Genomic DNA, 26,292 nt, shown 5'->3' with positions numbered 1-26,292 from the left:
AGGCAAAATGGCCAACGGTCCGTTCTCGAGACGTAACGGCACTCCAATGATTCTCTTCGGAATCAACCGCAAAACCTGTCACGCAGGTTTATCTGTCACAGCGATAACAACTCTGTCGCAGGAATCCCTTTCCCAGGAAACCCCAAAGTTCGCTAGTGTCTCCCGTTCGCCAGCGTTTGCTCCAAACCTCCAAGCATCTTGGCTCCTTCTCCGAGCTCACTCGCTCCGCCTCTTTTTTCTCTTCCTCTTCCTCGTCTTCTTCGTCCGGTTCCCGATCCGGTTTCCGGTTTCTTTTAAAACACTAACTTTTTTTACCTTTTGAAAACAGTAATCTCTATTTCACTTAAACGACAACAATAATAGTACATGGAACCAAAAATGTTCACAGTGGATGAAAACCACAACAACGGAAGTGACGAATCCGTAACAGTGCGTTCCATGAACATGAGGGATCCAGTGTTGTTCGTGGTGCATTCCATGAACATGAGAGATCCAGTGTTGTTTGTGGTGCATTACATGAACATGAGGGATGATCATGATCTTGTTTGTGGTGCATTCCATGAACATGAGGGATCCAGTCTTGTTTGTGGTGCATTCCATGAACATGAGAGATCCAGTGTTGTTTGTGGTGCATTCCATGAACATGAGGGATCCAGTCTTGTTTGTCGTGCGTTCCATGAACATGAGGGATCCAGTGTTGTGCGTGGTGCATTCCATGAACATGAGAGATCCAGTGTTGTTTGTGGTGCATTCCATAACATGAGGGATCCAGTCTTGTTTGTGGTGCATTCCATGAACATGAGAGATCCAGTGTTGTTTGTGGTGCATTCCATGAACATGAGGGATCCAGTGTTGTTTGTGGTGCATGCCATGAACATGAGGGATCCAGCCTTGGTTGTGGTGCATTCCATGAACATGAGAGATCCATTGTTGTTTGTGGTGCATTCCATGAACATGAGGGATCCAGTGTTGTTTGTGGTGCATTCCATGAACATGAGGGATCCAGTGTTTTTTGTGGTGTGTTCCATGAACATGAAGGATCCAGTGTTATTTGTGGTGCGTTCCATGAACATGAGGGATCCAGTCTTGTTTGTGGTGCTTTCCATGAACATGAGGGATCCAGTGTTGTTTGTGGTGCATTACATGAACATGAGGGATCCAGTGTTGTTTGTGGTGCTTTCCATGAAAATGAGGGATCCAGTGTTGTTTGTGGTGCGTTCCATGAACATGAGGGATCCAGTCTTGTTTGTGGTGCATTCCATGAACATGAGGGATCCAGTGTTGTTTGTGGTGCGTTCCATGAACATGAGGGATCCAGTCTTGTTTGTGGTGCGTTATATTTTCTTCGTAGATTGAAAACGTCACGTGTGTACCACAGGTTTCCCAGCACGTGGTGAAGTGCATCCCGGCGTTTGTTTGCCCAGAACTCACGGAGCTAATCCGTCGTGAAATTGCTGCTTCCTTACAACAGCGCAAAGGGGACTTCCCCTGTTACTTCATGGCCGAGTTTGTCACCTTCACTCTCCCAGCAGGTACTGCTTCTTGTCCAATCATTTTAATTTCTGGAGTGTCGAGTAGCCCTCATGATTCTTCCCACCATTCGTCTTTCCTGTGTCAATTTATTTTGGGTCTTTTTTTTGCTTGTACCTGTTGATCTTGAGGAAGGCAAGCCAGAGGAAGCCTCCAAAGTAACCTCTGCTCGAGCTTCCCTGTAAGCATTACTCTGTGGGTGTTGAAACCGTTGTGATGATGATGACAATCCTGTTCCTCTGCCCATTGATGCCCACCCCCTCCTGTTCCTTTGCAGAGATCGAGGATTTACCTCCAGCGGTGCAAGAAAAACTTTATGATGAGCTTTTGGACAGGGATGTTCAGAAAGGTGAGCGCATGTTTTGTTGCGTCATGCCTCGTACTTAAGAATGCATGAAGGCTCGTTACGTGGATGGAGCGTTCCAAGCTTCACTAACTTTGGTTCTCGAGCTTCACTAACGACCCGCCCAGCTTCATCATATGCTCCAATGGAAAGGCTCCATTATGGCATGAATCTTAGTCATTTTTTTTCATTTGTGGTTTTGAATGAATTAAATTTGGTCAATGATTTTGTCATACTTTAGAATAGATGTGTGCGGAAACATGCATGTTGGTTTCACATCGGTGTTTAATGCTCAGAAGACTTTGCCTGCATGGATTAATCATTGAAATGCTATTCGAGAGTTCCTCAAACCCCAGATGATGTCATGAGTTTGATGACAACTCTGTGGGCAAAGTGTATTTTTTTTGGTTCCTGGATTGGAGACTTGCTTTGCCATCGTTGAGATGAGCGTAACGATTGTGGGTGTTAATGAAAGTCTGACCATTGAAGGATCAGCCTGCTATCCAAAGCTGAGGGAAGCACACTTTAAGTGGAAAGTGTTTTGAATTTTTTAAAGTAAATGAAGAAAGTTTTTTTCATTTTTTTTTCATTTTCTCACCAAAGCAGAGAATGTTTACAAACATTCCAGGGACTTGTCAAACCGAGGAACATATCAAGAGTCGTCGTCCCGTCAAAGTTGTCCGATATTAGTCCGTGATACGTACCTGGCATTTTGTTTTCTCAGCTTGCTCGTTAAACCACCTTTATCAGGAACTATTATTCATTCAAAGAAATGTGACCTTTTCCAAGAGGAATTGATTCCTAATCAAACTTTGTGTTTCTTTGCAGTTCTTTGCATTAGGGAATTGTAATTCTTGCTTTGGAATCAAACGAGCTTCAAACTTGAGTCTTGTTTGTATTTCCTTATCTGCTGGAACAAAACCACCTGAAAGACCTTTCACACTTTTTCGAGACCCGTATGAAGGTCAGCACCTCAGTAAGGTTTCCCCTTTTCAATGTTCTCCAAACTTTTATTCCAAGGTTCCTTGTTCTTTGATGATCGGCCTTCAATGCCTTTTCTTCTTCCCCTTTTCAAAACGATCTTTTTTCTGATTTCCCATAATGAGGATGATGAGTATCGTCGGAAATGACAAAGAAGTATATTGTGCATTTAACTAGTGGATGTTTTGAACTTGCTGTTTTAGAATGAGCCAAGAACTGCTAGAGGTATAGGTGTGTATTTCCTTCACCGTTCTCTAGATGTGAAACTGCTCTACGGAAATGCCAACTGTGTGCCCGATTTATCAACTGGGGGGAACGAATCTAAAAGCTTTCTGATCTGCAAACCAGAAAGCAAGAGAATTTACCAAATAGCTTCGATTTTCATCATTTCACAGTTCGACTCTGTTTGTGACTGCAGAGATTTGGGAATGGCAACCTGTTGTTTTTTTAGGATACTTGGTGGAGGCTCGTATAAGATCTAACACATCGAACATATAATAAAGGGAGCAGGAGACAAGAGGGGGGGGAGATAGGGAAACACAACAACAGCAGGAACCAGGGACATCGGGATATTTGTGGAAAAGAGAGGGCTAGGGTAGGGTACACGGGATAAACAAGATGGGCACTACAGGGGATTTCAGGAAAGAAAACGGGGAATTTGAAGGAGGTGAATTTTGGGTGGATTAACAGTGGTAGAAAAGATGAATGTTTTGGATGAGGGGAGATGTGAGATGATGGTGAAAAGCTGTTCTGAAGACCTGGAGGGGGGAGTGGAATTGAAGAGAATGTGGGAGTTTGTTCCGGAGGCGGGAGAAAAGAGGAATGAAAGGGACAAGGTGAGCAGAGATTCTTGATTTTTTTTTTCAACAATTTTCTGGAATAAATGGTGCATTATTTGAAAAAAGTGCAAGGGTGCCAATATTTTTGGCCATGCCTGTGTGTGTGTATATATATATATATATATATATATATATATATATATATATATATATATATATATATATATATATATATATATATATATATATATATATATATATATATATATATATATATATATATATATATATATATATATTATACTGAATCGAGGCTCGTGAAAGAGCTGACAACCGCGAGGGAAAGACAGTACAGGGGGACTGCGAGGGAAAGACAGCACAGGGGGACCGCGAGGGAAAGACAGCACAGGGGGACCGCGAGGGAAAGACAGCACAGAGGGACCACGAGGGAAAGACAGCACAGAGGGACCGCGAGGGAAAGACAGCACAGAGGGACCGCAGGGGGACCACGAGGGAAAGACAGCACAGGGGGACCGTGAGGGAAAGACAGCACAGAGGGACCACGAGGGAAAGACAGCACAGAGGGACCGCGAGGGAAAGACAGCACAGAGGGACCGCGAGGGAAAGACAGCACAGAGGGACCGCGAAGGAAAGACAGCACAGAGGGACCGCAAGGGAAAGACAGCACAGGGGGACCGCGAGGGAAAGACAGCACAGTGGGACCGCGAGGGAAAGACAGCACAGTGGGACCGCGAGGGAATGACAGCACAGAGGGACCGCGAGGGAAAGACAGCACAGAGGGACCGCGAGGGAAAGACAGCACAGGGGGACCGCGAGGGAGACAGCAGACAGGGGGAAAGACAGGGGGACCGCGAGGGAAAGACAGCACAGAGGGACCGCGAGGGAAAGACAGCACAGAGGGACCGCGATGGAAAGAATGATCATTGTCAGAATGTTGTGTTGTTGTCAGAATTATCATTATTATTTCTATTATTTTGTTTTATTTTTATTTGTGTTTAAAATTAGATTTTAGAAACATTATTGATGGAAATTTTAGCAACATAATTGAAGGAAGAGTCGATATGCACATTTATACAGCAAGGAAGGAGGATGGATGTGAAGGAAACAAGGAGGGGGATGGGCATGGGTTGGATGGACAGGTAATTGGGGGGATACCGAGCAAGCGTGGGGGTGCCTAGATCGGGTGTAGGGGAATATAAGGAAATATATATATATCGGGTGTAGGGAAATATATATATATATATGTGTGTGTGTGTGTATATATATATATATATATATATATATATATATATATATATATATATATATATATATATATACATACATATATAATATATATTATATATACATATATATATATAATATATATTATATATACATATATATATATATATATATAATATATATAATATATATATATATATATATAACATATATATATATATATAGTTACGGATTCGCCACTTCCGTTGTGGTGGTTTTCATCCACTGTAAACATTTTGGATTCCATGTACTATTATTGTTTTCAAAAGGTTTATTGTTTATGAACTGTTTTCAAAAGGTGAAAAAGTTAGTGTTAAAAGAAACAGGAAACCGGATCGGGAACGGGACGACGAAGAGGAAGAAGGAAAAAAGAAGGCGGAGCGAGTGGAGTCGGACAAGAAGCATAGTTGCTTTGCGGTCTGGAGCGAACGTTGGTGAACAACAGTCACTAGCGAACTTTTGGGTTTCCCAGGAAAGGGATTCCTGCGACAGAGTGGTTATCGCTGTGACAGATTAACCTGCGTGTCAGGTTTTGCGATCGATTCAGGAGAGAATCATCGTCGTGCCGTTGTGCCACGAGACCGGGCCGTTGGCCATTTTGACTTGCGCAGGACTTGTGCTTCGCTCACGGTTTCGTCTCGTTTCGACCATTTTCACCGCATTCAGACGTCGATCTAGGGTGTGTGTGTGACGTGGCTTTTGAGTGGAAAGTCTGCGTGTCGCCGACTGTGAGCTGTGGAACGTCCATACCCGAGGGTGTGATTTCCCCGTCGCCTGGAGGGTGCCTTTGGTTTTCCCAGTTGCCTTGAGGGCGCCTTTGCACAGCTTTGGCAGCCGGACTGTACCTGCCAACCAACCCAACGGGATTCTGGTCTCGATTGGACATTGATCTGTCGATCGCTGGAGCGGATCGACTCTGGCTTGAAGCCGGGGATTAGAGACATTGGGGATGTTCTTGTTTCACTCACTTGGAGCACCGTGAGTTATATATTATAAAACTGATGGTACCATCATAGGATATTGATTGTACTTTTGATTCATATTATTGTTGTACTGTTATTCTTGTGTGATCTTAATACAATATTTGTCCGTGAGTAACAATTGGTGTGGCTTCACCATTGATCTTTGACCTACAGAATAACACATTTTTCTGCCGTGACTCCTCTCGGGGCTCGGAGGTAGACCGTGACCAGGGGGTCGGAGAGGAGCACGTAACATAAATTGGGGGCTCGTCCGAGAAATTGGGAACTCGTCCAAAATTGGCCCAAATTGAAATTGGGGTCCTCGTCCGGGATCAAATTCCCTGATAGCACTCGTCCGGGATTAAATTCCCGAATAACATTCGTCCGGGATAGAATTCCCCAACATTCCCAAAATTCCCAAATTTGGAATTTTTCTAACATTCCCAAATTTTTCAAAAAAATTGAAAAAATTTTGTGTGAAGGTTAACAGGTGTTAACTGATAGTCACCATGGTGTTTGACGCAGAAAAGTTTGCGGCGTCCCCTAATGAGGCACAGTTCCTAGCGTTAAAAAGATCGGGACTCTTGATATTGGCCAAACATTGTAACTTGGAGGTCCGAGCTCATATGAAGAAAGCAGAGATGCAGACATTGGTGGTAGAATCTCTGGTGGGACAGGGAACATGGACAGAGGTAGCCTTGGATTGGTTACCCGAGGAAAAAGAAAATGTGGAGCTCCGGAAAATGGAGATGCAACTGCAGAGCCAGGAAAGGTTAAAAGAGTTGGAATGGAAAGCCGAGGAGAGAAGAGCAGAGGAAAGGAGAACTGAAAGGGAACTCGAAGAAAGAAGAGAAAAGGAAAGAGCAGAGGAAAGGAGAGCCGAAAGGGAGTTAAAGGAACCTGACATGGAGTATCAGAAGGAAGTTAAACTCAAGGAGCTGGAATTAATGGGAGAACGGAGAGGAGTCGTATCCATGCCGGCTAGTTGGACAACTAGTCAGAACACCTGGGATGTTGGTAGGCATGTGAGGCTGGTTCCACCATTCAATGAAAAGGAGGTGGCCAAGTTTTTTTTACACTTTGAGAAAGTGGCTCAAATGCTAAAATGGCCTGTGGGGTCCTGGACTATGTTAGTGCAAAGTGTTCTGGTGGGTAAAGCTCAAGATATCTATTCGGCTTTACCGATTGACCAATGTGCAGATTATGAGATAGTGAAGAAAACCATTCTCAAAGCCTATGAATTGGTCCCTGAAGCGTACCGGCAAAAATTCCAGAATGCCAGGAAGAGGGAGAGTGAGACCCATGTGGAGTTTGCCAGAATGAAGGAAACCATGTTTGATCGGTGGTGTGATTCGAAGGGAATTGGGAAAGACTTCAAACTGTTGCGACAATTGATCTTGGTGGAGGAATTCAAACAGTGTGTCCACGTGGACATTAAAGTACATCTGGAGGAAAAGAAGGTACCAGAGTTGTGTGAGGCAGCAACCGTGGCAGATGACTATGCCTTGACACACAGGTTGGGGTTCCACAAACCTAACTTCCCACCTAGAGTTAGCCAGGGGAGTTATCTCTCCTGGCTAGGCTTTGGGTTCATAACAGTTATCTCTCCTGTTATCTCTCCTGGTTATCAGTTATCTCTCCTAACTATCTTAACAGTTATCTCTCCTGTTATCTTTGAGTTATCTCTCCTGGCTAGGCTCATTTGAATTCATAGGCTTTGATTTGGGGTTCCAGGAGTCTCTCTCTTCCTCAAATGTGGTGATTTCAATTGTCACCATGCCAGTTGGCTGGGTGTGGGTACCTCTCTCACCAGCCATGGCTCTTCAGCAAAGGACTTCTGTGACTCACTGGGACTGACACAATCTGTCAATTTCCCGACCCGGATCTCAATCAACGGAGCATCTTCTCTTCTGGACTTGGTTATGACTAACTTCCCTGAAAATGTCTGCTGCTCTTCTTCTGCTCCAATCGGCTCATCTGATCATGTGCTTGTTAAAGTGGACATCTCTCTGACCATTCTCAGAGAGCCTCCTCAGCGTCCACGTGTCTGGCATTTCACTCAGGCCAACTGGCACGGTCTTCAAGCAGCCATCAATCATCTGGACTGGTCTCCCGTCTCTACCGCCTCTGACATCAACTCATCCTGGGAAATCTTCCAAAGTAAATTGCTCTCTCCCATGCACAGATTTATCTCATCTCGTCTTCAGTTGTCATACCCTTCCTTCTGTCCATGGTACACGGAATCTTGTGGTGAGGCTATTGCCCAGAAACAACTTGCTTTCGTCTCCTGGAAAGCAAATCCAACGGAAGGAAATCTCATTTCCTTTCACAAAGCCCGAAACAAGTGTGTGTCCACCCTCAGGAGAGCCAGGAAACAATATCTCTCCGTTCTCAGGACAGAACTCTCTTATCTGTCTCCCTCTTCCAAATCCTGGTGGCGTCTGGTCAAATCTGTTTCTGGTGTTTGTTCCCCCTCCATCCCCTCCCTCACCTCAAACGGCCACACGGCTGACTCCGCACGTGAAAAAGCTGAATGCCTCAACTCTGTGTTTGCCTCTAAATCTTGTGTCCCAAACCCATCCCTCTCTGTACCCACCGTACCCAGTCGTACCCAGCTGCTCCTGGACTCTGTGTCCTTTCCTCCTGACAAGGTGGAAAAGTTTCTGTCAACCCTCGACTCTGATTCTGCAACTGGACCTGACGGCATCAGCCCACGGGTCCTAAAATCCTGTTCTTCCGCTCTTTCACTCCCTCTCTCTGTTCTCTTCACCCTCTCTTTTGCTCAAGGTCATCTGCCATCTGCTTGGAAATCTGCCAACATCACCGCTTTGCACAAAAAAGGTGCAAAAACAGATCCCAGCAACTACAGACCAATCAGCCTTCTCCCAATTATCAGCAAAGTCATGGAATCCATCATTGCTTCAGATATGAAATCTTTCCTCTTCTCCAATGGCTTGATCTCTGATCATCAATTTGGTTTCAGACCTGGTCACTCTACTCTGGACATGCTGCTTCTGCTTTCTCAACAATGGATGGAGGTCCTCAATGCCAAACAGGAAATTAGAGCTGTCTCCCTTGACATATCACGTGCCTTCGATACGGTCTGGCACCCCGCTTTGCTCCCCAAACTCTCCTCTTTTGGTATCCATGGAAATCTCCACGCATGGCTGGCGGACTTCCTCTCTAGTCGTAGTCAACGTTTGGCCCTGAATGGGTTTCTCTCATCTCCTCTTCCTGTTCAGGCTGGAGTTCCCCAAGGCAGTGTTCTGGGCCCTGTGCTTTTTCTGGGCTTCATCAATGATCTCTCTGACTCTCTTGAAAATACTCTCTATCTCTTTGCTGATGACTCTACTCTCTGTCGCTCCATTCTTCATCCCTCAGATCGGCAGTCTGCAGCCTCCTCACTCTCTGCAGACCTGGACAAAATCACAGACTGGGCAAACAAGTGGAACATGTCTTTCAATCCTGACAAATCTCGCACTCTTACGATGTCTCTCAGAAAAGACCGACTGGACAACCCTCCCATCCACTTTCTGAATAATCCTCTCCAAGAAGTTCTGTCAATCAAGCTTTTGGGTCTCACTATCTGCCATGAACTTTCCTGGGAAAACCACATTTCAAATCTGGCCTCCAAAGCCAGTCGCCGACTGGGCATCCTCCGTCGTGCGAAGTCCTTCCTTGGCACATCTGAGCTCCTCACCACATACAAGGCTTTAATCCGCAGCTCAATGGAATACTGCTCTCCCCTCTGGGCTGGTGCTCCTGCCTCACACCTAGCTCGTCTTCACGCTTTTGAAACCAAAGCATTCAGAATCATTGGAATCGCCCGCGATGAAGCTAACTCCAAGGGCTTCTCACTCACTCACCGCAGGCAGGTTGGTGGTCTTTCCGTCTTCTACCGACTCCTCTCTGGCCTTGCCCCCCCAGCTCTCTCTGGGCTCTGTCCCGCAAATATTCCTACAGGTCGCACATCTGCCTGCAACCCTCTTATGGTTAAACTGCCAAAATCAAGACTCTCTGCTCACCTTCACTTCTTCATTCCTCTTTTCTCCCGCCTCTGGAACAAACTCCCTCACTCTCTTCAATCCCACTCCACCACCATGTCTTATCTTCCCCCATCCAAAAGCTTGATCTTTTCTACCCCTGCTAATTTCACCCCAATTCCACTTTTTTGAAATACCAACTTCTGTCCTGGAAGTCTTTGGTGTCCTTGTGTTTTATACTTCTCCCACCCCCCCCCCCCCCTTCCCACACCTCCTCCCCCCAAGCCCTCTCCCTCCCACACATCACCCTGCTCTCAAATGTTGTGTGCTCTCAAGTGTTTGTGTGCTTCCCCTTCTCTCCCCATCTTGTCTTCCGCTCCCTCTTTTTATATATTTTGCTTGTCTGGTTGATTTGTTTGTGAAGTAAATGTCAGCTCTTTCACGAGCCTCGATTCAGTATACAAAAAAAGAAAAGGTAATTCAGGGGCGGAGAACAAATATTCGTGGAGGCGGCCTAGAGATGACTATGAGGACAGATCTGATACCGCGACTCTTAGGGATCAGAAGACTACAGTTTCAAGACAGAGTTATCTTCCGGGTGGCCTGAGGCAGACCACGAGTTTTTTCTCCGGGCCTACTTGCGCTTTTTGCAAGAAACCTGGGCATTTGATATCTCTGTTATGCCCTGAAAAGGAAAAAATCAGGAGCTGAGTCGGACTAGTACAACTCCGAATGCATTGGCAAATGTGAGAAATCGTCCTTGGAGGACAGTGCCTTGTGAAGGTTCCCATGCCAAAGTTATGGCATCACAGAACGACCTTGTTCAAGAGGGTTACAAACCTTTTATTTCAGAGGGGTTTGTGTCACTGGATGGAGACTTGACTAACCAGAGACCTGTTAGGGTATTGAGGGACACAGGAGCACATCAATCTTTGATGCTTGAAGGCATTTTGCCATTGTCAGAGAAGACGGCAACTGGTGTTGGTGTTCTTTTACAGGGGCTTGGTGGATATGTTAAAGCTCCACTTCATGTCATCCATTTAAAGTCTGATTTGGTGTCACGACCGGTCACCGTAGGTTTACAAGCCACTCTTCCTGTCGAGGGAATCTCTTTTGTTATCGGGAATGACTTGGCCGGTGGTCAAGTTTCTGGTAACCCGATGTTTGTTGAAAAGCCTAGTATGGAAAATAACACTGCACAGTTAGAGCAGGAGATTCCGGGTATCTTTCCATCCTGTGCTGCGACTCGTGCTATGGGTAGGAAGCGCTCTGAAGAGAAGAGGAAGGTACGGACGTCACGCTTTGCACAGACACGTCTTGTCGAGTACCCTGAAACTAAGTGTCAGCACCCACAAGTCAGAGATGGAGGCAATGTTGGCAAGCTCTTTGTAGGTGGACTGAACTTCAACACAAGGGAAGATGTTCTGGACTCTGTCTTCAGCAAATATAGACCGCTCTTGGAAGTGCTGCTGATAAAAGACAGGGAGACGCAAAAGTCAAAGGGTTTGGCTTTGTCACGTTTGAAAACACAAAAGACGCCAAAGATGCAGAAAAGGATTTGAATGGCAAGGATTTGGATGGTCGGACCATAACAGTAGGGAAGGCAGGCCATGGGCGTCGAGGGGGCTACAGAGGAGGAAAACGTGGAGGTAGTTTCAGGGGTGGCTATGGCTCCCGGGGTGGGAGTAGTAGTTTTGGTGGTGGCCGCAGTTGAGATTACTATGGAGGCTCCCAGAGTTACGGCAGCTCCCGAAGGGATGATTATCAAGGTAGTGGCTAAGAGGGAGACCGCTACTCACGTGACTACAGCACCCGACTCCACAACTGTGGTTATGATATTTATGATCAAGAGAAGAGTATGAAGCACTGAATGCTGCGGAGGAGCCGAGCCAAGATTCCTACACGGATTAACCGTGAACTCCACGTTCCTAAAGGCGTCCATGTAGTGAATACTTCCAGGCCTCACCACCCAACCACCATGAAACCTGGCTCTCAGCTCAGCCTTCTTTAAAAAAGTGCTATATATTTGCTTTGTTTTGGATTTCTTGATCACAACCCCTTAATCTTCATTTTAAAAAAATGAAAAATAAAAATCAGAGGTTGATGAGATGGAGTTTGGCTTTGCAGGAGTTCAACTTGGAAATTGAGCATGTAAAGGGCAGGGACAATGTCATTGCTGATGCTTTGTCCAGAGTGAACTAACTTTGGAAATTTCTGTAGGTTGTTTGGAAGTTTTGTTGCTTTATTTTTGGGAAATGTTGATTATTGTTGCTCACGTGAATTGATGATTTGGGTGTGAGTTTTACTTTTGTTTGTTGGAGGAGTTTTTGCCTGCAAAGAACGTTTTCACTGTTTTCAAACTTTCTTTCTTGAGGGGGGGAAGTGTTACGGATTCGTCACTTCCGTTGTGGTGGTTTTCATCCACTGTAAACATTTTGGATTCCATGTACTATTATTGTTTTCAAAAGGTTTATTGTTTATGAACTGTTTTCAAAAAGTGAAAAAGTTAGTGTTAAAAGAAACAGGAAACCGGATCGGGAACGGGACGACGAAGAGGAAGAAGGAAAAAAGAAGGCAGAGCGAGTGGAGTCGGACAAGAAGCATAGTTGCTTTGCGGTCTGGAGCGAACGTTGGCGAACAACAGTCACTAGCGAACTTTCGGGTTTCCCAGGAAAGGGATTCCTGCGACAGAGTGGTTATCTCTGTGACAGATTAACCTGCATGTCAGGTTTTGTGATCGATTCAGGAGAGAATCATCGTCGTGCCGTTGCGCCACGAGACCGGGCCGTCGGCCATTTTGACTCGCGCAGGACTTGTGCTTCACTCACGGTTTCGTCTTGTTTCGACCATTTTCACCGCATTCAGACATCGATCTGGGGTGTGTGTGACGTGGCTTTTGAGTGGAAAGTCTGCGTGTTGCCGACTGTGAGCTGTGGAATGTCCATACCCGAGGGTGTGATTTCCCCGTCACCTGGAGGGCGCCTTTGGATTTCCCAGTCGCCTTGAGGGCGCCTTTGCACAGCTTTGGCAGCCGGACTGTACCTGCCAACCCAACGGGATTCTGGTCTCGATTGGACATTGATCTGTCGATTGCTGGAGCGGATCGACTCTGGCTTGAAGCCGGGGATTAGAGACATTGGGGATGTTCTTGTTTCACTCACTTGGAGCACCGTGAGTTATATATTGTTGCGGATCTCAAACGTCGGCTCTCCCCTTATCAAGAGGGGGTTAATCCCCTTGTCTTTTATCTGGCCGACGTGACCCTGGGGGTTATAACGTCCTTCCCGGGCAGCATTAGGTAGGGTTTGTTAGACCTCGGGATTCGCTACTACCTAAGTACTAACGCTGACCGGAAACGAGGGAATAACTCCCGCTCGAATCACGGATATTGATGGAAATGCCGAGCGGATAGCGATCCGCGATCCGAGCTGTTAACAAGTGACTAGACCCGATTATAGCGGTTCCGAATCGGGCCGCGTTTACCCAATGGAGAAAAGACTAGGACGATCGGATCAAGAGGAAACCAGAAAGAACAAGGAATTTATTAACAAATGTACAAGAAGAAGAGAAAACGAAAGAATGTACAAGAAAGAAAGAGGAAGGAAAAGTACACAGGGCAGCCTTAGACAGTCTTACTCTATTCCCTGGACATGGGCCCGATCGCTCTCAGATTCGGTCTCAGACTCCAGACTCACACGGGGATGCAGATGGTAGGGTGGAAGGTCCAGCGATGGTGTCCAGGCTCCAGTCCGGCTCCGGTCCTCGACCCGTACCAGGCGATGAAACCCGGCAGGCAGCTCTCCGCGTAGCGTAGCGCAAGCGGACAATTATCGTGACGGGGAAAGGTAAGCTTGGGCTATCGGCGTACGTAATTCGTGTACCGGCGCTTTGACACACGCTACCGGTCTTACTTGCCCCAAGCGCCCCCTCCCCAATGTCCTGCACGCTGCGGTTCTTAGCCATGTGTGCCGCGCGCTCGCCCTTAGTACAGCGGGTTGCCACAGTGCGTCCTTTGTAATACCAATGCTTGGCTTCAGTCTTCGGTAATGAGCGCTGCTCCATTAGTTCTTATCACAAGCCAACCTCCCAACAAGTCCTTCCAACCACGATGTCTTCTGTGCACAGTCCTCTTAGCACAAGCTTCCTACGAGATTCCTCTCACCAAGCGCGATTCCTTGCAGTCCTCTCAAAGGGCTTTGCGTGCGCGCTTTTATAATCAAGCCAGCGAACGCTCTCGAAGCCCAAAAACCACGCCTGTCAGGCGACCTCACCTCAGCCCTGGTTGGCTGGTGTTGGCTTACCGGCCCCGCCCTGACGGCTGGCTGACGTGGCCGCACCTTCATCCTAGCACTCCGCCCCCTTTTCGGGCCTTACCTCGTGGGTTTCTGGGCTGGTTTGAGCGGAAGCCCAGCGAGGTTGCGAACGCTGCTGACAAAGGCGCGTAACAAATTGGGAAGGGCAATGGGGCACAGACTGGAGCGCGCTTAATGGCGTCGCTTGGAAGGGAGGCTGCCAAAATGAACGGAAGGGCCTACTCTTATTTGATTGACGCAACGCAGATGGAATTATTGGGAATGGCCTCATCTAACACATACTAAAAAATAACTGACGTCCTATGGTGACCTTCGTGTTGCTTGTGGCCTATCTATGGGGTGCAACCTTTAACCTTTAATGATGTTATTATTTACAAGTGTGGGTTCTCAAAACCGCAACAATGTTATAAAACTCCTGACTGATCCTGACTCCTGAAACTCCTGATCCTGACAAATCTCACTCTCTTACGATGTCTCTCTGAAAAGACCGACTGGACAACCCTCCCATCCACTTTCTGAATAATCCTCTCCAAGAAGTTCTGTCACTCAAGCTTTTGGGTCTCACTATCTGCCATGATCTTTCCTGGGAAAACCACATTTCAAATCTGGCCTCCAAAGCCAGTCGCCGACTGGGCATTCTCCGTCGTGCGAAGTCCTTCCTTGGCACACCTGAGCTCCTCACCACATACAAGGCTTTCATCCGCAGCTCAATGGAATACTGCTCTCCCCTCTGGGCTGGTGCTCCTGCCTCACACCTAGCTCATCTTCACGCTGTTGAAACCAAAGCGTTCAGAATCATTGGAATCTCCCATGATGAAGCTACCTCCGAGGGCCTTTCACTTACTCACCGCAGGCAGGTTGGTGGTATTTCTGTCTTCTACTGACTCCTCTCTGGACTTGCTCCTCCAGCTATCTCTGGGCTCTGTCCCCCAAATATTCCTAAAGGTCGCACAAGATCTGCCTGCAACCCTCTTATGGTTAAACTGCCCAAATCAAGACTCTCTGCTCACCTTCACTCTTTCATTCCTCTTTTCTCCCACCTCTGGAACAAACTCTCCCACTCCCTTTAATCCCACTCCTCCCTCCAGGTCTTTAAAACAGCTGTTCACCACCATCTCTTATCTTCCCCCATCCAAAACCTTGATCTGTTCTACCCCCGCTAATTTCACCCCAATTCCTCTTTTTTGAAATACCAACTTCTTTCCTGGAAGTCCTTGGTGTCCTTGTGTTTATACTTCTCCCACCCCCCCAACCCCCCTTCCCACGCCGCCTTCCCCCAAGCCCTCTCCCTCCCACACATTCCCGATGTCCCTCACAAATGTTGTGTTTATGTGCTTCCCCTTCTCTCCCCATCTTGTCTACCGCTCCCCTTTTTATACACTTTGTTTGTTTGTCTGTTTGATTTGTTTGTGTGATAAATGTTAGCTCTTTCACGAGCCTCGATTATGTATACAAAAAAACGAAAAAAAAACTATAAAAAAAACTCATGGTACCATCATAGGATATTGATTGTACTTTTGATTCATATTATTGTTGTACTGTTATTCTTGTGTGATCTTAATACAGTATTTGTTTGTGAGTAACAATTAATGTGGCTTCACCATTGATCTTTGACATACAGAATAATTCATTTTTCTGCCGTGACTCCTCTCGGGGCTCGGAGGTACACCGTGACCAGGGGGTCGGGGAGGAGCACGTAACAATATATATATATATACACAGTCCCCGACTTACGAATAGGTTGCGTTCCTGAGCTTCGTTTGTAAGTTGAATTTTTTGTAACTCGAAAATTCTTTCTTTTATTATCATTTCCTCCTTCCCCACCGCCCCACACCTCACACGAGGCTTGTGGAAGAGGTGTTAGATAGAACAGATGTGGAAAAAAAAATTGAGAGAACAGCAGAAAGAGGAGGAAACGACTATGAGCAGGGAAGAGTGACAAAATAAAGTGGAGGATGACAAGGAGAAAATAGTGTTGTAGACCGAGATTTTAACCCAGGCTGGACACAGCTTAGAGGCGAGTGTGCAACGAGAATTTGAGTTGAACGTTCATCCGAAGATGGTACACACACATTGATGAATAACACATAAAGAACACCAGAACGGCACTCTCAGCCTCAGAGTAGACCAGAAAATCACAATACAGAATCACATTGAATCAAAATCAATCACAGGAATCACCATAGGTCAAGTCTTTCATACACTGATCTACCCCTCGTTTTTGGCCGTATCACTCAATGGTGAAGAATCACTTTAAAAATTATACTAGCTGGATCCGGATCCGGATCTTCAACAAAATCGAATCTATTATTCCTTATCATACACACACAACTGGTCCACCAAGTTTCGGCCAAATCCATCCACAACGTTTTGAGATATCCTGCTATGTATCGTTTTTGGCCCTCTCTCCCAATGGTGAAGAATAACTTAAAAAATTAAATAATTCTCATATCCGAATCCATATTCAGATCTTCACTAAAATCGAATATATTTGTCCTTGTCACACACCAAACCGGTCCACCAAGTTTTGTCCAAATCCGTCCACAACTTATTGAGATATCCTGCTATGTATCGTTTTTGGCCCTATCTCCCAATGGTGAAGAATAACTTAAAATTTTTTAGTAGCCGGATCCGAATCCGGATCTTCACCAAAATCTAATCATTTTGTCCTTGTCACATACGCTCCATCTTTGCCAAATGTCATCCGAATTCGTCCACAACCTTTTGAGATACGTTGTTCACGGACAGACATATGGACAGACAGACGGGTGCAAACAAAACCTCCATCCATCCACCTTTGGTGGCAGAGGTAATAAAATGAAAACGTAATGCTCAACCGGAGGGTTAAAAAAAAAACCAAAAAAAACTTTCATGGTTCTTTCCCGCGACTGTTAAATCGCACTAATGATGCTGGAGATGAGGCTGATGGGAGAGTTGTAGGCTGTGGCATGTGTGCAGAAGTAGATGGCACTGACGCTGGCACTTGATCATACTGGATCATACTGGATCATACTGGATTCTGTGCACCTGAAGGTGATGAGGCTGACTCCCTTTCCACCTTCTTGAAAAATCTGTCCATGGAAGACTGGACAGAGGCCCTCTTCTTCTCATCATAAATCACTGACTTCCGTTTCCGGTCCCTGGAGCAAGGAAGCGTCTTGGAGCTCTGCACGGCAGCAAAAGTTATAGTATTTTTTCCATTCGTGTTTTCGTCAATTTCTACTCGTTTTTTATTGTGCATGTGTTGCAGGGTACCCTGGGTCGTACCCTGGATAAGAATAGGTACACCGTATCCCTGCGTGTTGTAAAAAAAGACTAAGAGGGTTGGCGTCAGGAAGGGCATCCGGCCATAAAAACATTGCCTCAAAAAGGGAACCATGACAATTACAACTACATATGGGCAGGGTACAGCCCGAAGTGGAGATCGGTTTCTGAGGTTTGGGACATGGAATGTAGGGACAATGACAAGGAGATCAGGAGAAGTGGTGGAAGTATTGGTCAGAAGAAGAGTGGACATATGTTGTGTGCAAGAGACGAGATGGAAGGGAAGTGGTGTGAGAATGGTGAAGGGTAGGCAGGGACAGAAATACAAGTTTGTGTGGCAAGGGTGCCTGGAGGGCATGAATGGTGTTGGTGTCATGTTTTCTGAGGAGTTTGTAGACAGTGTGGTGAGTGTGACGAGAGTGAGTGATAGGTTGATGATGGTGAAAATGATGATTGGAAAGCTCTTGGTGAACGTCATCTCGGGATATGCTCCGCAGGTTAGTCGAAGCGATGAAGAAAAGGACAAGTTCTGGTGTGCGATAGAGAAGCTGATGGAAAACGTGAAAGATGAGGAAGTTGTTGTGGTAGGAGGAGACCTAAATGGACATGTGGGAAGGAGTATGGATGGTTTTGACGGAGTTCATGGGGGTTACGGATATGGTGTGAGAAATGGAGAAGGTGAAAGGATTTTGGAGTTTGCTGATGGAGCTGATTTGTTGATTTGTAATACTCAGTTCCAGAAAGAGGATAATAAGCTTGTTACATACACGTCAGGTGGGTCGACGACAACCGTTGACTACCTGATGGTGCGTAGGCGAGATAGGGGGCACCTCCGGGACACAAAGGTGATCCCGGGGGAGGAGGCTGTTTCACAGCACCACTTGGTTGTCTGCGACGTAAGGGTGAAAGGTGCGAGGAGAGCTCGGCGGGTGAAGTACCAACCGAGAATGAAGGTGTGGAGGTTGAAAGAGGTGACAGTAAGGGAGGCATTAAAAGAGAGGCTGAGTAGGGTCGAGGATGATGTGGTTGAGCTTGAAAGTGGTTGGATGTCGATGAAAGCTAGTCTGTTGGGAGCCGTTGGTGAGGTATGTGGAGGGACAAAAGGACCACCGAGGCACTCGGAAACATGGTGGTGGGATGATGAAGTTGGAAAGAGGATTGACAAGAAGAGGAAGAAGTTCAAGGAGTGGCAGAAGGCGAAGGGTACGGGAGCAGAAACAGCAAAGCATGAAAGTTATAAGGCAGCCAGGAAGGCTGCAAAGAAAGAGGTAGCAAAGGCGCAGGAGGCATGTAGGAAAATGTTCGGAGAACGCTTGGATTCGGAAGAGGGTCAGAAAGCAGTATTCAGGATTGCAAAGCAGATAGCGAAAGAGAGGTGTGATGTGATGGGGGTGAGTTGCTTGAAGGATGAAGTGGGACAAATCGTTGTCGACCCAGATGGAATTAAAGGAAGATGGAAAAGATATATGGAAATGCTGTTGAATACAGAGAATGAATGGGATGGCAACATAGAGAGTAACCCTGTTTTAGGACCGGCAGAGAAGATAACTGAGAAGGAAGTTGAGGAAGCGATAAAAGCAATGAAGGGTAGAAAAGCGGGAGGGCCGACGGGAGTTGTGGGAGATATGATGAAGGCAGCAGGAAGTTGGGGTGTGAAGAGAATGACAGAGATCTGTAATCTGGTGGTGAAAGAAGGCCGCATTCCAGTGGATTGGGAACTGAGTACCCTCGTCCCTCTATACAAGGGGAAAGGTGACCCTCTGGAGTGTGGCTCGTACCGAGCGATAAAGTTATTGGAGCATGGAATGAAGGTATTGGAAAGGGTGTTGGAGAGGAGGATAAGGAAGAAAGTGAAGATCGAAGAAATGCAGTTTGGATTCATGCCAGGAAGAGGAACGATAGACGCGCTTTTCATTGTGAGGCAGTTGCAGGAGAAGTACATGGAGAAGTACATGGAGAAGAGGAAGAAGTTGTTTCTTGGGTTTGTTGATCTGGAGAAAGCATTCGATAGGGTACCACGCAAAGTATTGACATGGGCATTGAGGAAGTTAGGAGTGGAGGAATGGTTGATCAGAGTAGTGATGGCAATGTACAAAAGAGCGCGCACAGCTGTAAGGACGAAGGACGGGAACAGTGGTGAGTTTGAGGTGAAGGTGGGAGTGCATCAAGGGTCGGTACTAAGTCCACTACTATTTGTAGCTGTGATGGAGGTGCTGGCTCAGAACGTAAAGGAGGATTTACCGTGGGAGTTGTTGTATGCAGATTATCTGGTGTTGATTGCGGAAAGTATGGATGGACTGAAGGAAAAGATGAACACGTGGAAGGAATGTATGGAGACAAAAGGTCTGAAGGTGAATATCGGAAAGACGAAGGTGATGGCAAGTGGTAAAGCATGTGGTGAGGTGGAAAGAACTGGGAAGTGGCCCTGTGCTGTGTGTAGGAAGGGTGTCGGAGTGAACTCCATTCAATGTACAATGTGCGCTGAGTGGGTTCATCAAAAATGTAGTGGTCTGAGAGGGTCATTAACCAGTGTGGCAGCTCCATTCAAATGTAAGGTGTGCACAGAGGGAGCTGCAGATGGAGGAAATGTTGAGTTGGATCTTGGAGACGGCGTGAAGCTGGAAGGTGTGAAAACATTTTGCTACCTCGGAGACATGCTGAATGGAGAAGGTGGATCAGACTCGGCAACGGTTGCTCGAGTGAGATGTGCATGGAAGAAGTTTCGGGAACTGAGTGGCGTGCTGATGATGAGGGGAGTGTCGTTGAAGCTGAAGGGAAAGGTGTATGCTGCATGTGTGACAAGTGTTATGATTTATGGGAGCGAGACATGGGTAATGAACGTAGAGCAGCAACGAAGGTTGGAAAGGGTGGAAATGCGAATGGTTCAGTGGATGTGTGGAGTATCATTGAGAGAGAGAGGAAGACAAATGATGAATTGCGAAAGATGATGGGAATAGAGCCAGTGATTGATGCTGTGAAGAGGAACAGGTTGAGATGGTTTGGTCATGTGTTGAGGAAGGATGAAAGTGACTGGTTGAGAAGAGTGATGGAAATGAATGTAGAAGGAAGCAGAGGACGGGGAAGACCGAGAAAGACTTGGCTTAAGATGGTGGAAGAAGAAATGCGGTCAAGGGGGTTAACAAGGAGAGATGCAGAAAATAGGGCAAAATGGAGAAGATTGTCATGGGGACCGCAAGGCTAACCCCCGCTCTAGCAGGGAAAATGGCCTTTAAAATGCATGTTGTGTTGTTGTTGTATGTGTTGCAGGGTGTTTTCCAGTTGGTGTTGATTTGCAATTCTTGCAAACTTTTGTATAATTTAATCGTTTTCTGTCCCACCGCGTGCGCGGCCTGGTTTCTCTCGGCTTCCCTACCCCCATAGGTGTTCTGTGAATTTAAGTTCTTTCCTTCGCTGTATTGCTTATTTCTTAGATTTTCTCTTCTCCCCCCTAACTTCCCCGAACATCGACCACTTGTCTAACGTTTTAAATCTCTTCAAAGTCTCTTCACGTCTCTTCTCGCCACGTCACGTCTCTTCAAAGCTGTCCATGCACGCACGCTTTCGAAGTTAAGTAACTTTACAATTGTGTTTTTGTCGAAACTGTATCTTTCTTTCGGTGTGCATAACTATTGGTGTGTCTTTAATAGTATTCTTGGTGTTGGTTTTTAATACCTGTGTACAGAATCGTCGGTTAGTTCGTGTCGCGTATTCTGACGCCTAGTGTAGTACTAGTAGGCTACCGTGTCTGTAGTACTAGTACAGTGTGTCAGTGTAGTGCTGACGTGAAGTACAGTGTGTCAGTGGAGTACTGACGCTATCGTGTCAGTGTAGTACTAGTAGGCTTCCGTGTCTGACCTTGGCTTGAGGCTTTGTTTCTGTCTCAGCGGTTCTTCGATTGCGCTCGCAATTACTTTCGGTCTCTATTTTTCACGTTTCACGTTCGGTCTCTGTCTCTGTTTTCATCTCAACTAAAATAATAATAATAAAAAATCCCTTCTCTGTTCTTATCCGTTGTTCATTCTTATTTGTTCGTTGGTGCTTCGACCACGTTGTTCGTGATCACGTGTTCACGTCGTTAAAAAATGTTTCAACTGTCCCCTGAAGAACTGAATTCTGTCATATACTATAACACCTTTTTCTTCCTCTTCTATAAAAGGATGCTTTCGACTTGCTCACCAAATCTATTCATTCCAAAAAAAAATTCCATCTCTTACAGTTACAGTGCCTCTTTCATCCATTCCCTAAACTCTCCAGAACTCCACCCATCCTTCAGCGTCCTCAAACGTATTTTTGATTCGAAGGTCTCAAGAAACTCATTTTGCAATAAATGTTCGTTTCCCATTAATCGTACACTTTCTAAAATCCAATCTCACCCCTCCCCTCCAAATCTTCCCCATCACCCCTTCCCTCCAAAACTTCCCCATCACCCCTTCCCTCAAAAACTTCCCCATTACCCCTCCCCTTCAAATCTTGCCCATCACCCCTCCCCTCCAAATCCACCCCCTTGCCCCTCCCCTCCAAATCTTCCCCATCACCCATCTCTTTCAAATATTCCCCCTTGCTCCTCCCCTCCAAATCTTCCCCATCACCCATCCCTTTCAAATCTTCCCCCTTGCCCCTCCCCTCCAAATCTTCCCCATCACCCATCCCTTTCAGATCTCCCCCCTTGCCCCTTCCCTCCTAAACTCCCCCCACACCCCTCCCCTCCGAGACCCTCCTTCACTCCTCCCCTCCTAGACTCCCCTCTCCCCCCTCCTCCTCCTCAAAGCGTCCTCCCCACTTCTTCCCCCTTCCAACTTTCACCTTCATCTCCCTCAACCTTCTGCCTCACTCTCTCCCCCTCCTCAAATAACACCTCACTGCGCCTCACCCAATCACCATCAAACCTTTTGTCCGCCCCATTCTTCCCTTTCTCCAAGCTATTCTGAAATCTCTGACACACCTTCAACAGCTCTCCCAACCTCTTCCTCCTCTTCCACATCTTACCCTACCGCTCCCCCCCCTGTTCTGTATCCGATGCTCCCCCTTCCTCTTCTTTAACAGTATGGACCTCAAACATCCGGGGCCTTTGCTCAAACTTGACTGATCTCTCCATACAGGTTGCTTCTGATAAACCAGACGTGATCTGCTTAACAGAAACTTTCCTCCTTCATGATGTCTCTGATTCCTTGGTATCTCTCCCAGGTTACTCCCTCCTCCGGTATGACAGACCTGAGCCTCGTCCTGGAGGGGGAGTTGCTATCTTTATAAAAAAAACTCTTCCTCACTCGCCCTGCACTGCCCTCTCTCCACCTCACCCCCAGGAATACCTTTGGCTACGGCTTCCCCTTCGCTCCCACCTTTTGTTCATATGTGTGTTGTACCGTCCACCAAACAGTGATGACTCCATCTACATCTCGCTGTCTGATAATATGGACCAACTTCTATCTACCCATCCCAACTCTCTCTTCCTCATATGTGGTGATTTCAATTGTCACCATGCCAGTTGGCTGGGTGTGGGTTCCTCTCTCACCAGCCGTGGCTCTTCAGCAAAGGATTTCTGTGACTCACTGGGACTGACACAATCTGTCAATTTCCCGACCCGGATCTCAGTCAACGGAGCATCTTCTCTTCTGGACTTGGTTTTGACAAACTTCCCTGAAAATGTCTGCTGCTCTTCTTCTACTCCAATCGGCTCATCTGATCATGTGCTTGTTAAAGTGGACATCTCTCTGACCATTCTCAGAGAGCCTCCTCAGCGTCGACGAGTCTGGCATTTCACTCAGGCCAACTGGCACGGTCTTCAAGCAGCCATCAATCATCTGGACTGGTCTCCCATCTCTACCGCCTCTGACATCAACTCATCCTGGGAATTCTTCCAAAGTAAATTGCTCTCTCTCATGCACAGATTTATCCCATCTCGTCTTCAGTTGTCATACCCTTCCTCCCGTCCATGGTACACGGAATCTTGTGGTGAGGCTATTGCCCAGAAACAACTTGCTTTCGTCTCCTGGAAAGCAAATCCAACGGAAGGAAATCTCATTTCCTTTCACAAAGCCTGAAACAAGTGTGTGTCCACCCTCAGGAGAGCCAGGAAACAATACCTCTCCGTTCTCAGGACAGAACTCTCTTATCTGTCTCCCTCTTCCAAATCCTGGTGGCGTCTGGTCAAATTTGTTTCTGGTGTTTGTTCCCCCTCCATCCACTCCCTCACCTCAAACGGCCACACGGCTGATTCCGCACGTGAAAAAGCTGAATGCCTCAACTCTGTGTTTGCCTCTAAATCTTGTGTCCCAAACCCATCCCTCTCTGTACCCACCGTACCCAGTCATACCCAGCTGCTCCTGGACTCTGTGTCCTTTCCTCCTGACAAGGTGGAAAAGTTTCTGTCAACCCTCGACTCTGATTCTGCAACTGGACCTGACGGCATCAGCCCACGGGTCCTAAAATCCTGTTCTTCCGCTCTTTCACTCCCTCTCTCTGTTCTCTTCACCCTCTCTTTTGCTCAAGGTCATCTGCCATCTGCTTGAAAATCTGCCAACATCACCGCTTTGCACAAAAAGGTGCAAAAACAGATCCCAGCAACTAAAGACCAATCAGCCTTCTCCCAATTACCAGCAAAGTCATGGAATCCATCATTGCTTCAGATATGAAATCTTTCCTCTTCTCCAATGGCTTGATCTTTGATCATCAATTTGGTTTCAGACCTGGTCACTCTACTCTGGACATGCTGCTTCTGCTTTCTCAACAATGGATGGAGGTCCTCAATGCCAAACAGGAAATTAGAGCCGTCTCCCTTGACATATCACGTGCCTTCGATACGGTCTGGCACCCCGCTCTGCTCACCAAACTCTCCTCTTTTGGTATCCATGGAAATCTCCACGCATGGCTGGCGGACTTCCTCTCTAGTCATAGTCAACGTGTGGCCCTGAATGGGTTTCTCTCATCTCCTCTTCCTGTTCAGGCTGGAGTTCCCCAAGGCAGTGTTCTGGGCCCTGTGCTTTTTCTGGTCTTCATCAATGATCTCTCTGACTCTCTTGAAAATCCTCTCTATCTCTTTGCTGATGACTCTACTCTCTGTCGCTCCATTCTTCATCCCTCAGTTCGGCAGTCTGCAGCCTCCTCACTCTCTGCAGACCTGGACAAAATCACAGACTGGGCATACAAGTGGAACATGTCTTTCAATCCTGACAAATCTTACACTCTTACGATGTCTCTCCGAAAAGACCGACTGGACAACCCTCCCATCCACTTTCTGAATAATCCTCTCCAAGAAGTTCTGTCACTCAAGCTTTTGGGTCTCACTATCTGCCATGATCATTCCTGGGAAAACCACATTTCAAATCTGGCCTCCAAAGCCAGTCGCCGACTGGGCATCCTCCGTCGTGCGAAGTCCCTTGGCACACCTGAGCTCCTCACCACATACAAGGCTTTCATCCGCAGCTCAATGGAATACTGCTCTCCCCTCTGGGCTGGTGCACCTGCCTCACACCTAGCTCGTCTTCACGCTGTTGAAACCAAAGCATTCAGAATCATTGGAATCTCCCGCGATGAAGCTAACTCCAAGGGCCTCTCACTCACTCACCTCAGGCAGGTTGGTGGTCTTTCCGTCTTCTACCGACTCCTCTCTGGCCTTGCCCCCCCAGCTCTCTCTGGGCTCTGTCCAGCAAATATTCCTACAGGTCGCACAAGATCTGCCTGCAACCCTCTTATGGTTAAACTGCCAAAATCAAGACTCTCTGCTCACCTTCACTCCTTCATTCCTCTTTTCTCCCACCTCTGGAACAAACTCCCTCACTCTCTTCAATCCCACTCCACCCTCCAGGTCTTTAAAACAGCTGTTTACCACCATCTCTTATCTTCCCCCATCCAAAACATTGATCTTTTCTATCCCCGCTAATTTCACCCCAATTCCACTTTTTTGAAATACCAACTTCTGTCCTGGAAGTCTTTGGTGTCCTTGTGTTGATACTTCTGCCACCCCCCTCCCCCCAAGCCCTCTCCCTCCCACACATCTCCCTGCTCTTAAATGTTGTGTGCCCTCAAGTGTTTGTGTGCTTCCCCTTCTCTTGTCTTCCGCTCCCTCTTTTTATATACTTTGTTTGTCTGGTTGATTTGTTTGTGAAGTAAATGTCAGCTCTTTCACGAGCCCCGATTCAGTATACCAGAAAAACAAACAAAAAAAAAACGTGTGGCAGTTGAGGGCAAAGGTGATGGTTCTTGCCACTGTGGTAAACCTGTCATGGTTAGGGTCTTCTGTCTCAAACACAGCCAAGTCCTTCTCAATAAGGCTGAAAGCTTCAGCTATGCCCTCGATGGTGAACCTCTTGGGAATCTTGTCGACCTCCTCATCTCCTCAAGCTTCCTCTGACACCTTTTGGGCCTCCAGTTCCATCAAGTCCTCGTTACTGAGTGTCTGGGAATGGGACTCGAGCAGGTGCTGCACGTCATCAGCATCCATCTCCAGTTCAAGTTGCCTGCCCAACTGGACATTCTTGCCAATCACTTCTTCCTCCTGCTCCTTGAAGCCTTGGAAGACATGCACAAACTGGGAGCAGAGCTTCTTCCACACACCATTCATGTTTGTGGCCTTCACCTCGTATCAGGATTCTGCAATGTTTTTATGGCAACTGGAGATATTGCAACTCTTCCAGTACTTCATCAGGGTTACAGCATCCTCACCTTCTGTTGCCCTAAGTGCTTGGGTATAGGTCCTACATTGATAACGTTAGTACAGCTTGAAGGAATTGATCAAACCCTGATCCACGAGTCGTTTTATTGAAATTGTATATACTGTATATTTATTTTAAATATAAACGTTAAAAAAATATTTAAATGGGACTTAGTTCGTAAGTATGATGTTGCTGTCGGGGG

The 26,292-nt window shown here is 46.7% G+C and overlaps 1 protein-coding gene across 4 annotated transcripts in view; it reads left to right on the top strand.

Moving 5' to 3' along the window:
* The window catches only part of ZRANB1 (zinc finger RANBP2-type containing 1), a 102,291-nt gene that overhangs the window by 60,930 nt on the left and 15,069 nt on the right, over positions 1-26,292 (top strand). For all 4 annotated transcript variants that reach the window (XR_010983791.2, XR_010983792.2, XM_068111358.2 and 1 more), the window contains exons 4-5: positions 1,379-1,532; positions 1,808-1,879. Coding sequence is in view for 2 of the 4 variants with exons in the window: in XM_068111358.2 (XP_067967459.1) it covers positions 1,379-1,532; positions 1,808-1,879 (226 nt within the window). In the remaining 2 variants the exon portion in view is untranslated. The remainder of the gene's footprint in view (positions 1-1,378; positions 1,533-1,807; positions 1,880-26,292) is intronic.

The sequence above is a fragment of the Myxine glutinosa genome, chromosome 3 (genome assembly GCF_964187855.1).
Source record: "Myxine glutinosa chromosome 3, kmMyxGlut1.1, whole genome shotgun sequence".
Classification (NCBI taxonomy): domain Eukaryota; kingdom Metazoa; phylum Chordata; class Myxini; order Myxiniformes; family Myxinidae; genus Myxine; species Myxine glutinosa.
The sequence above is the reverse complement of the archived record's forward strand: the minus strand, read 5'-3'. Positions and strand labels throughout refer to the sequence as shown.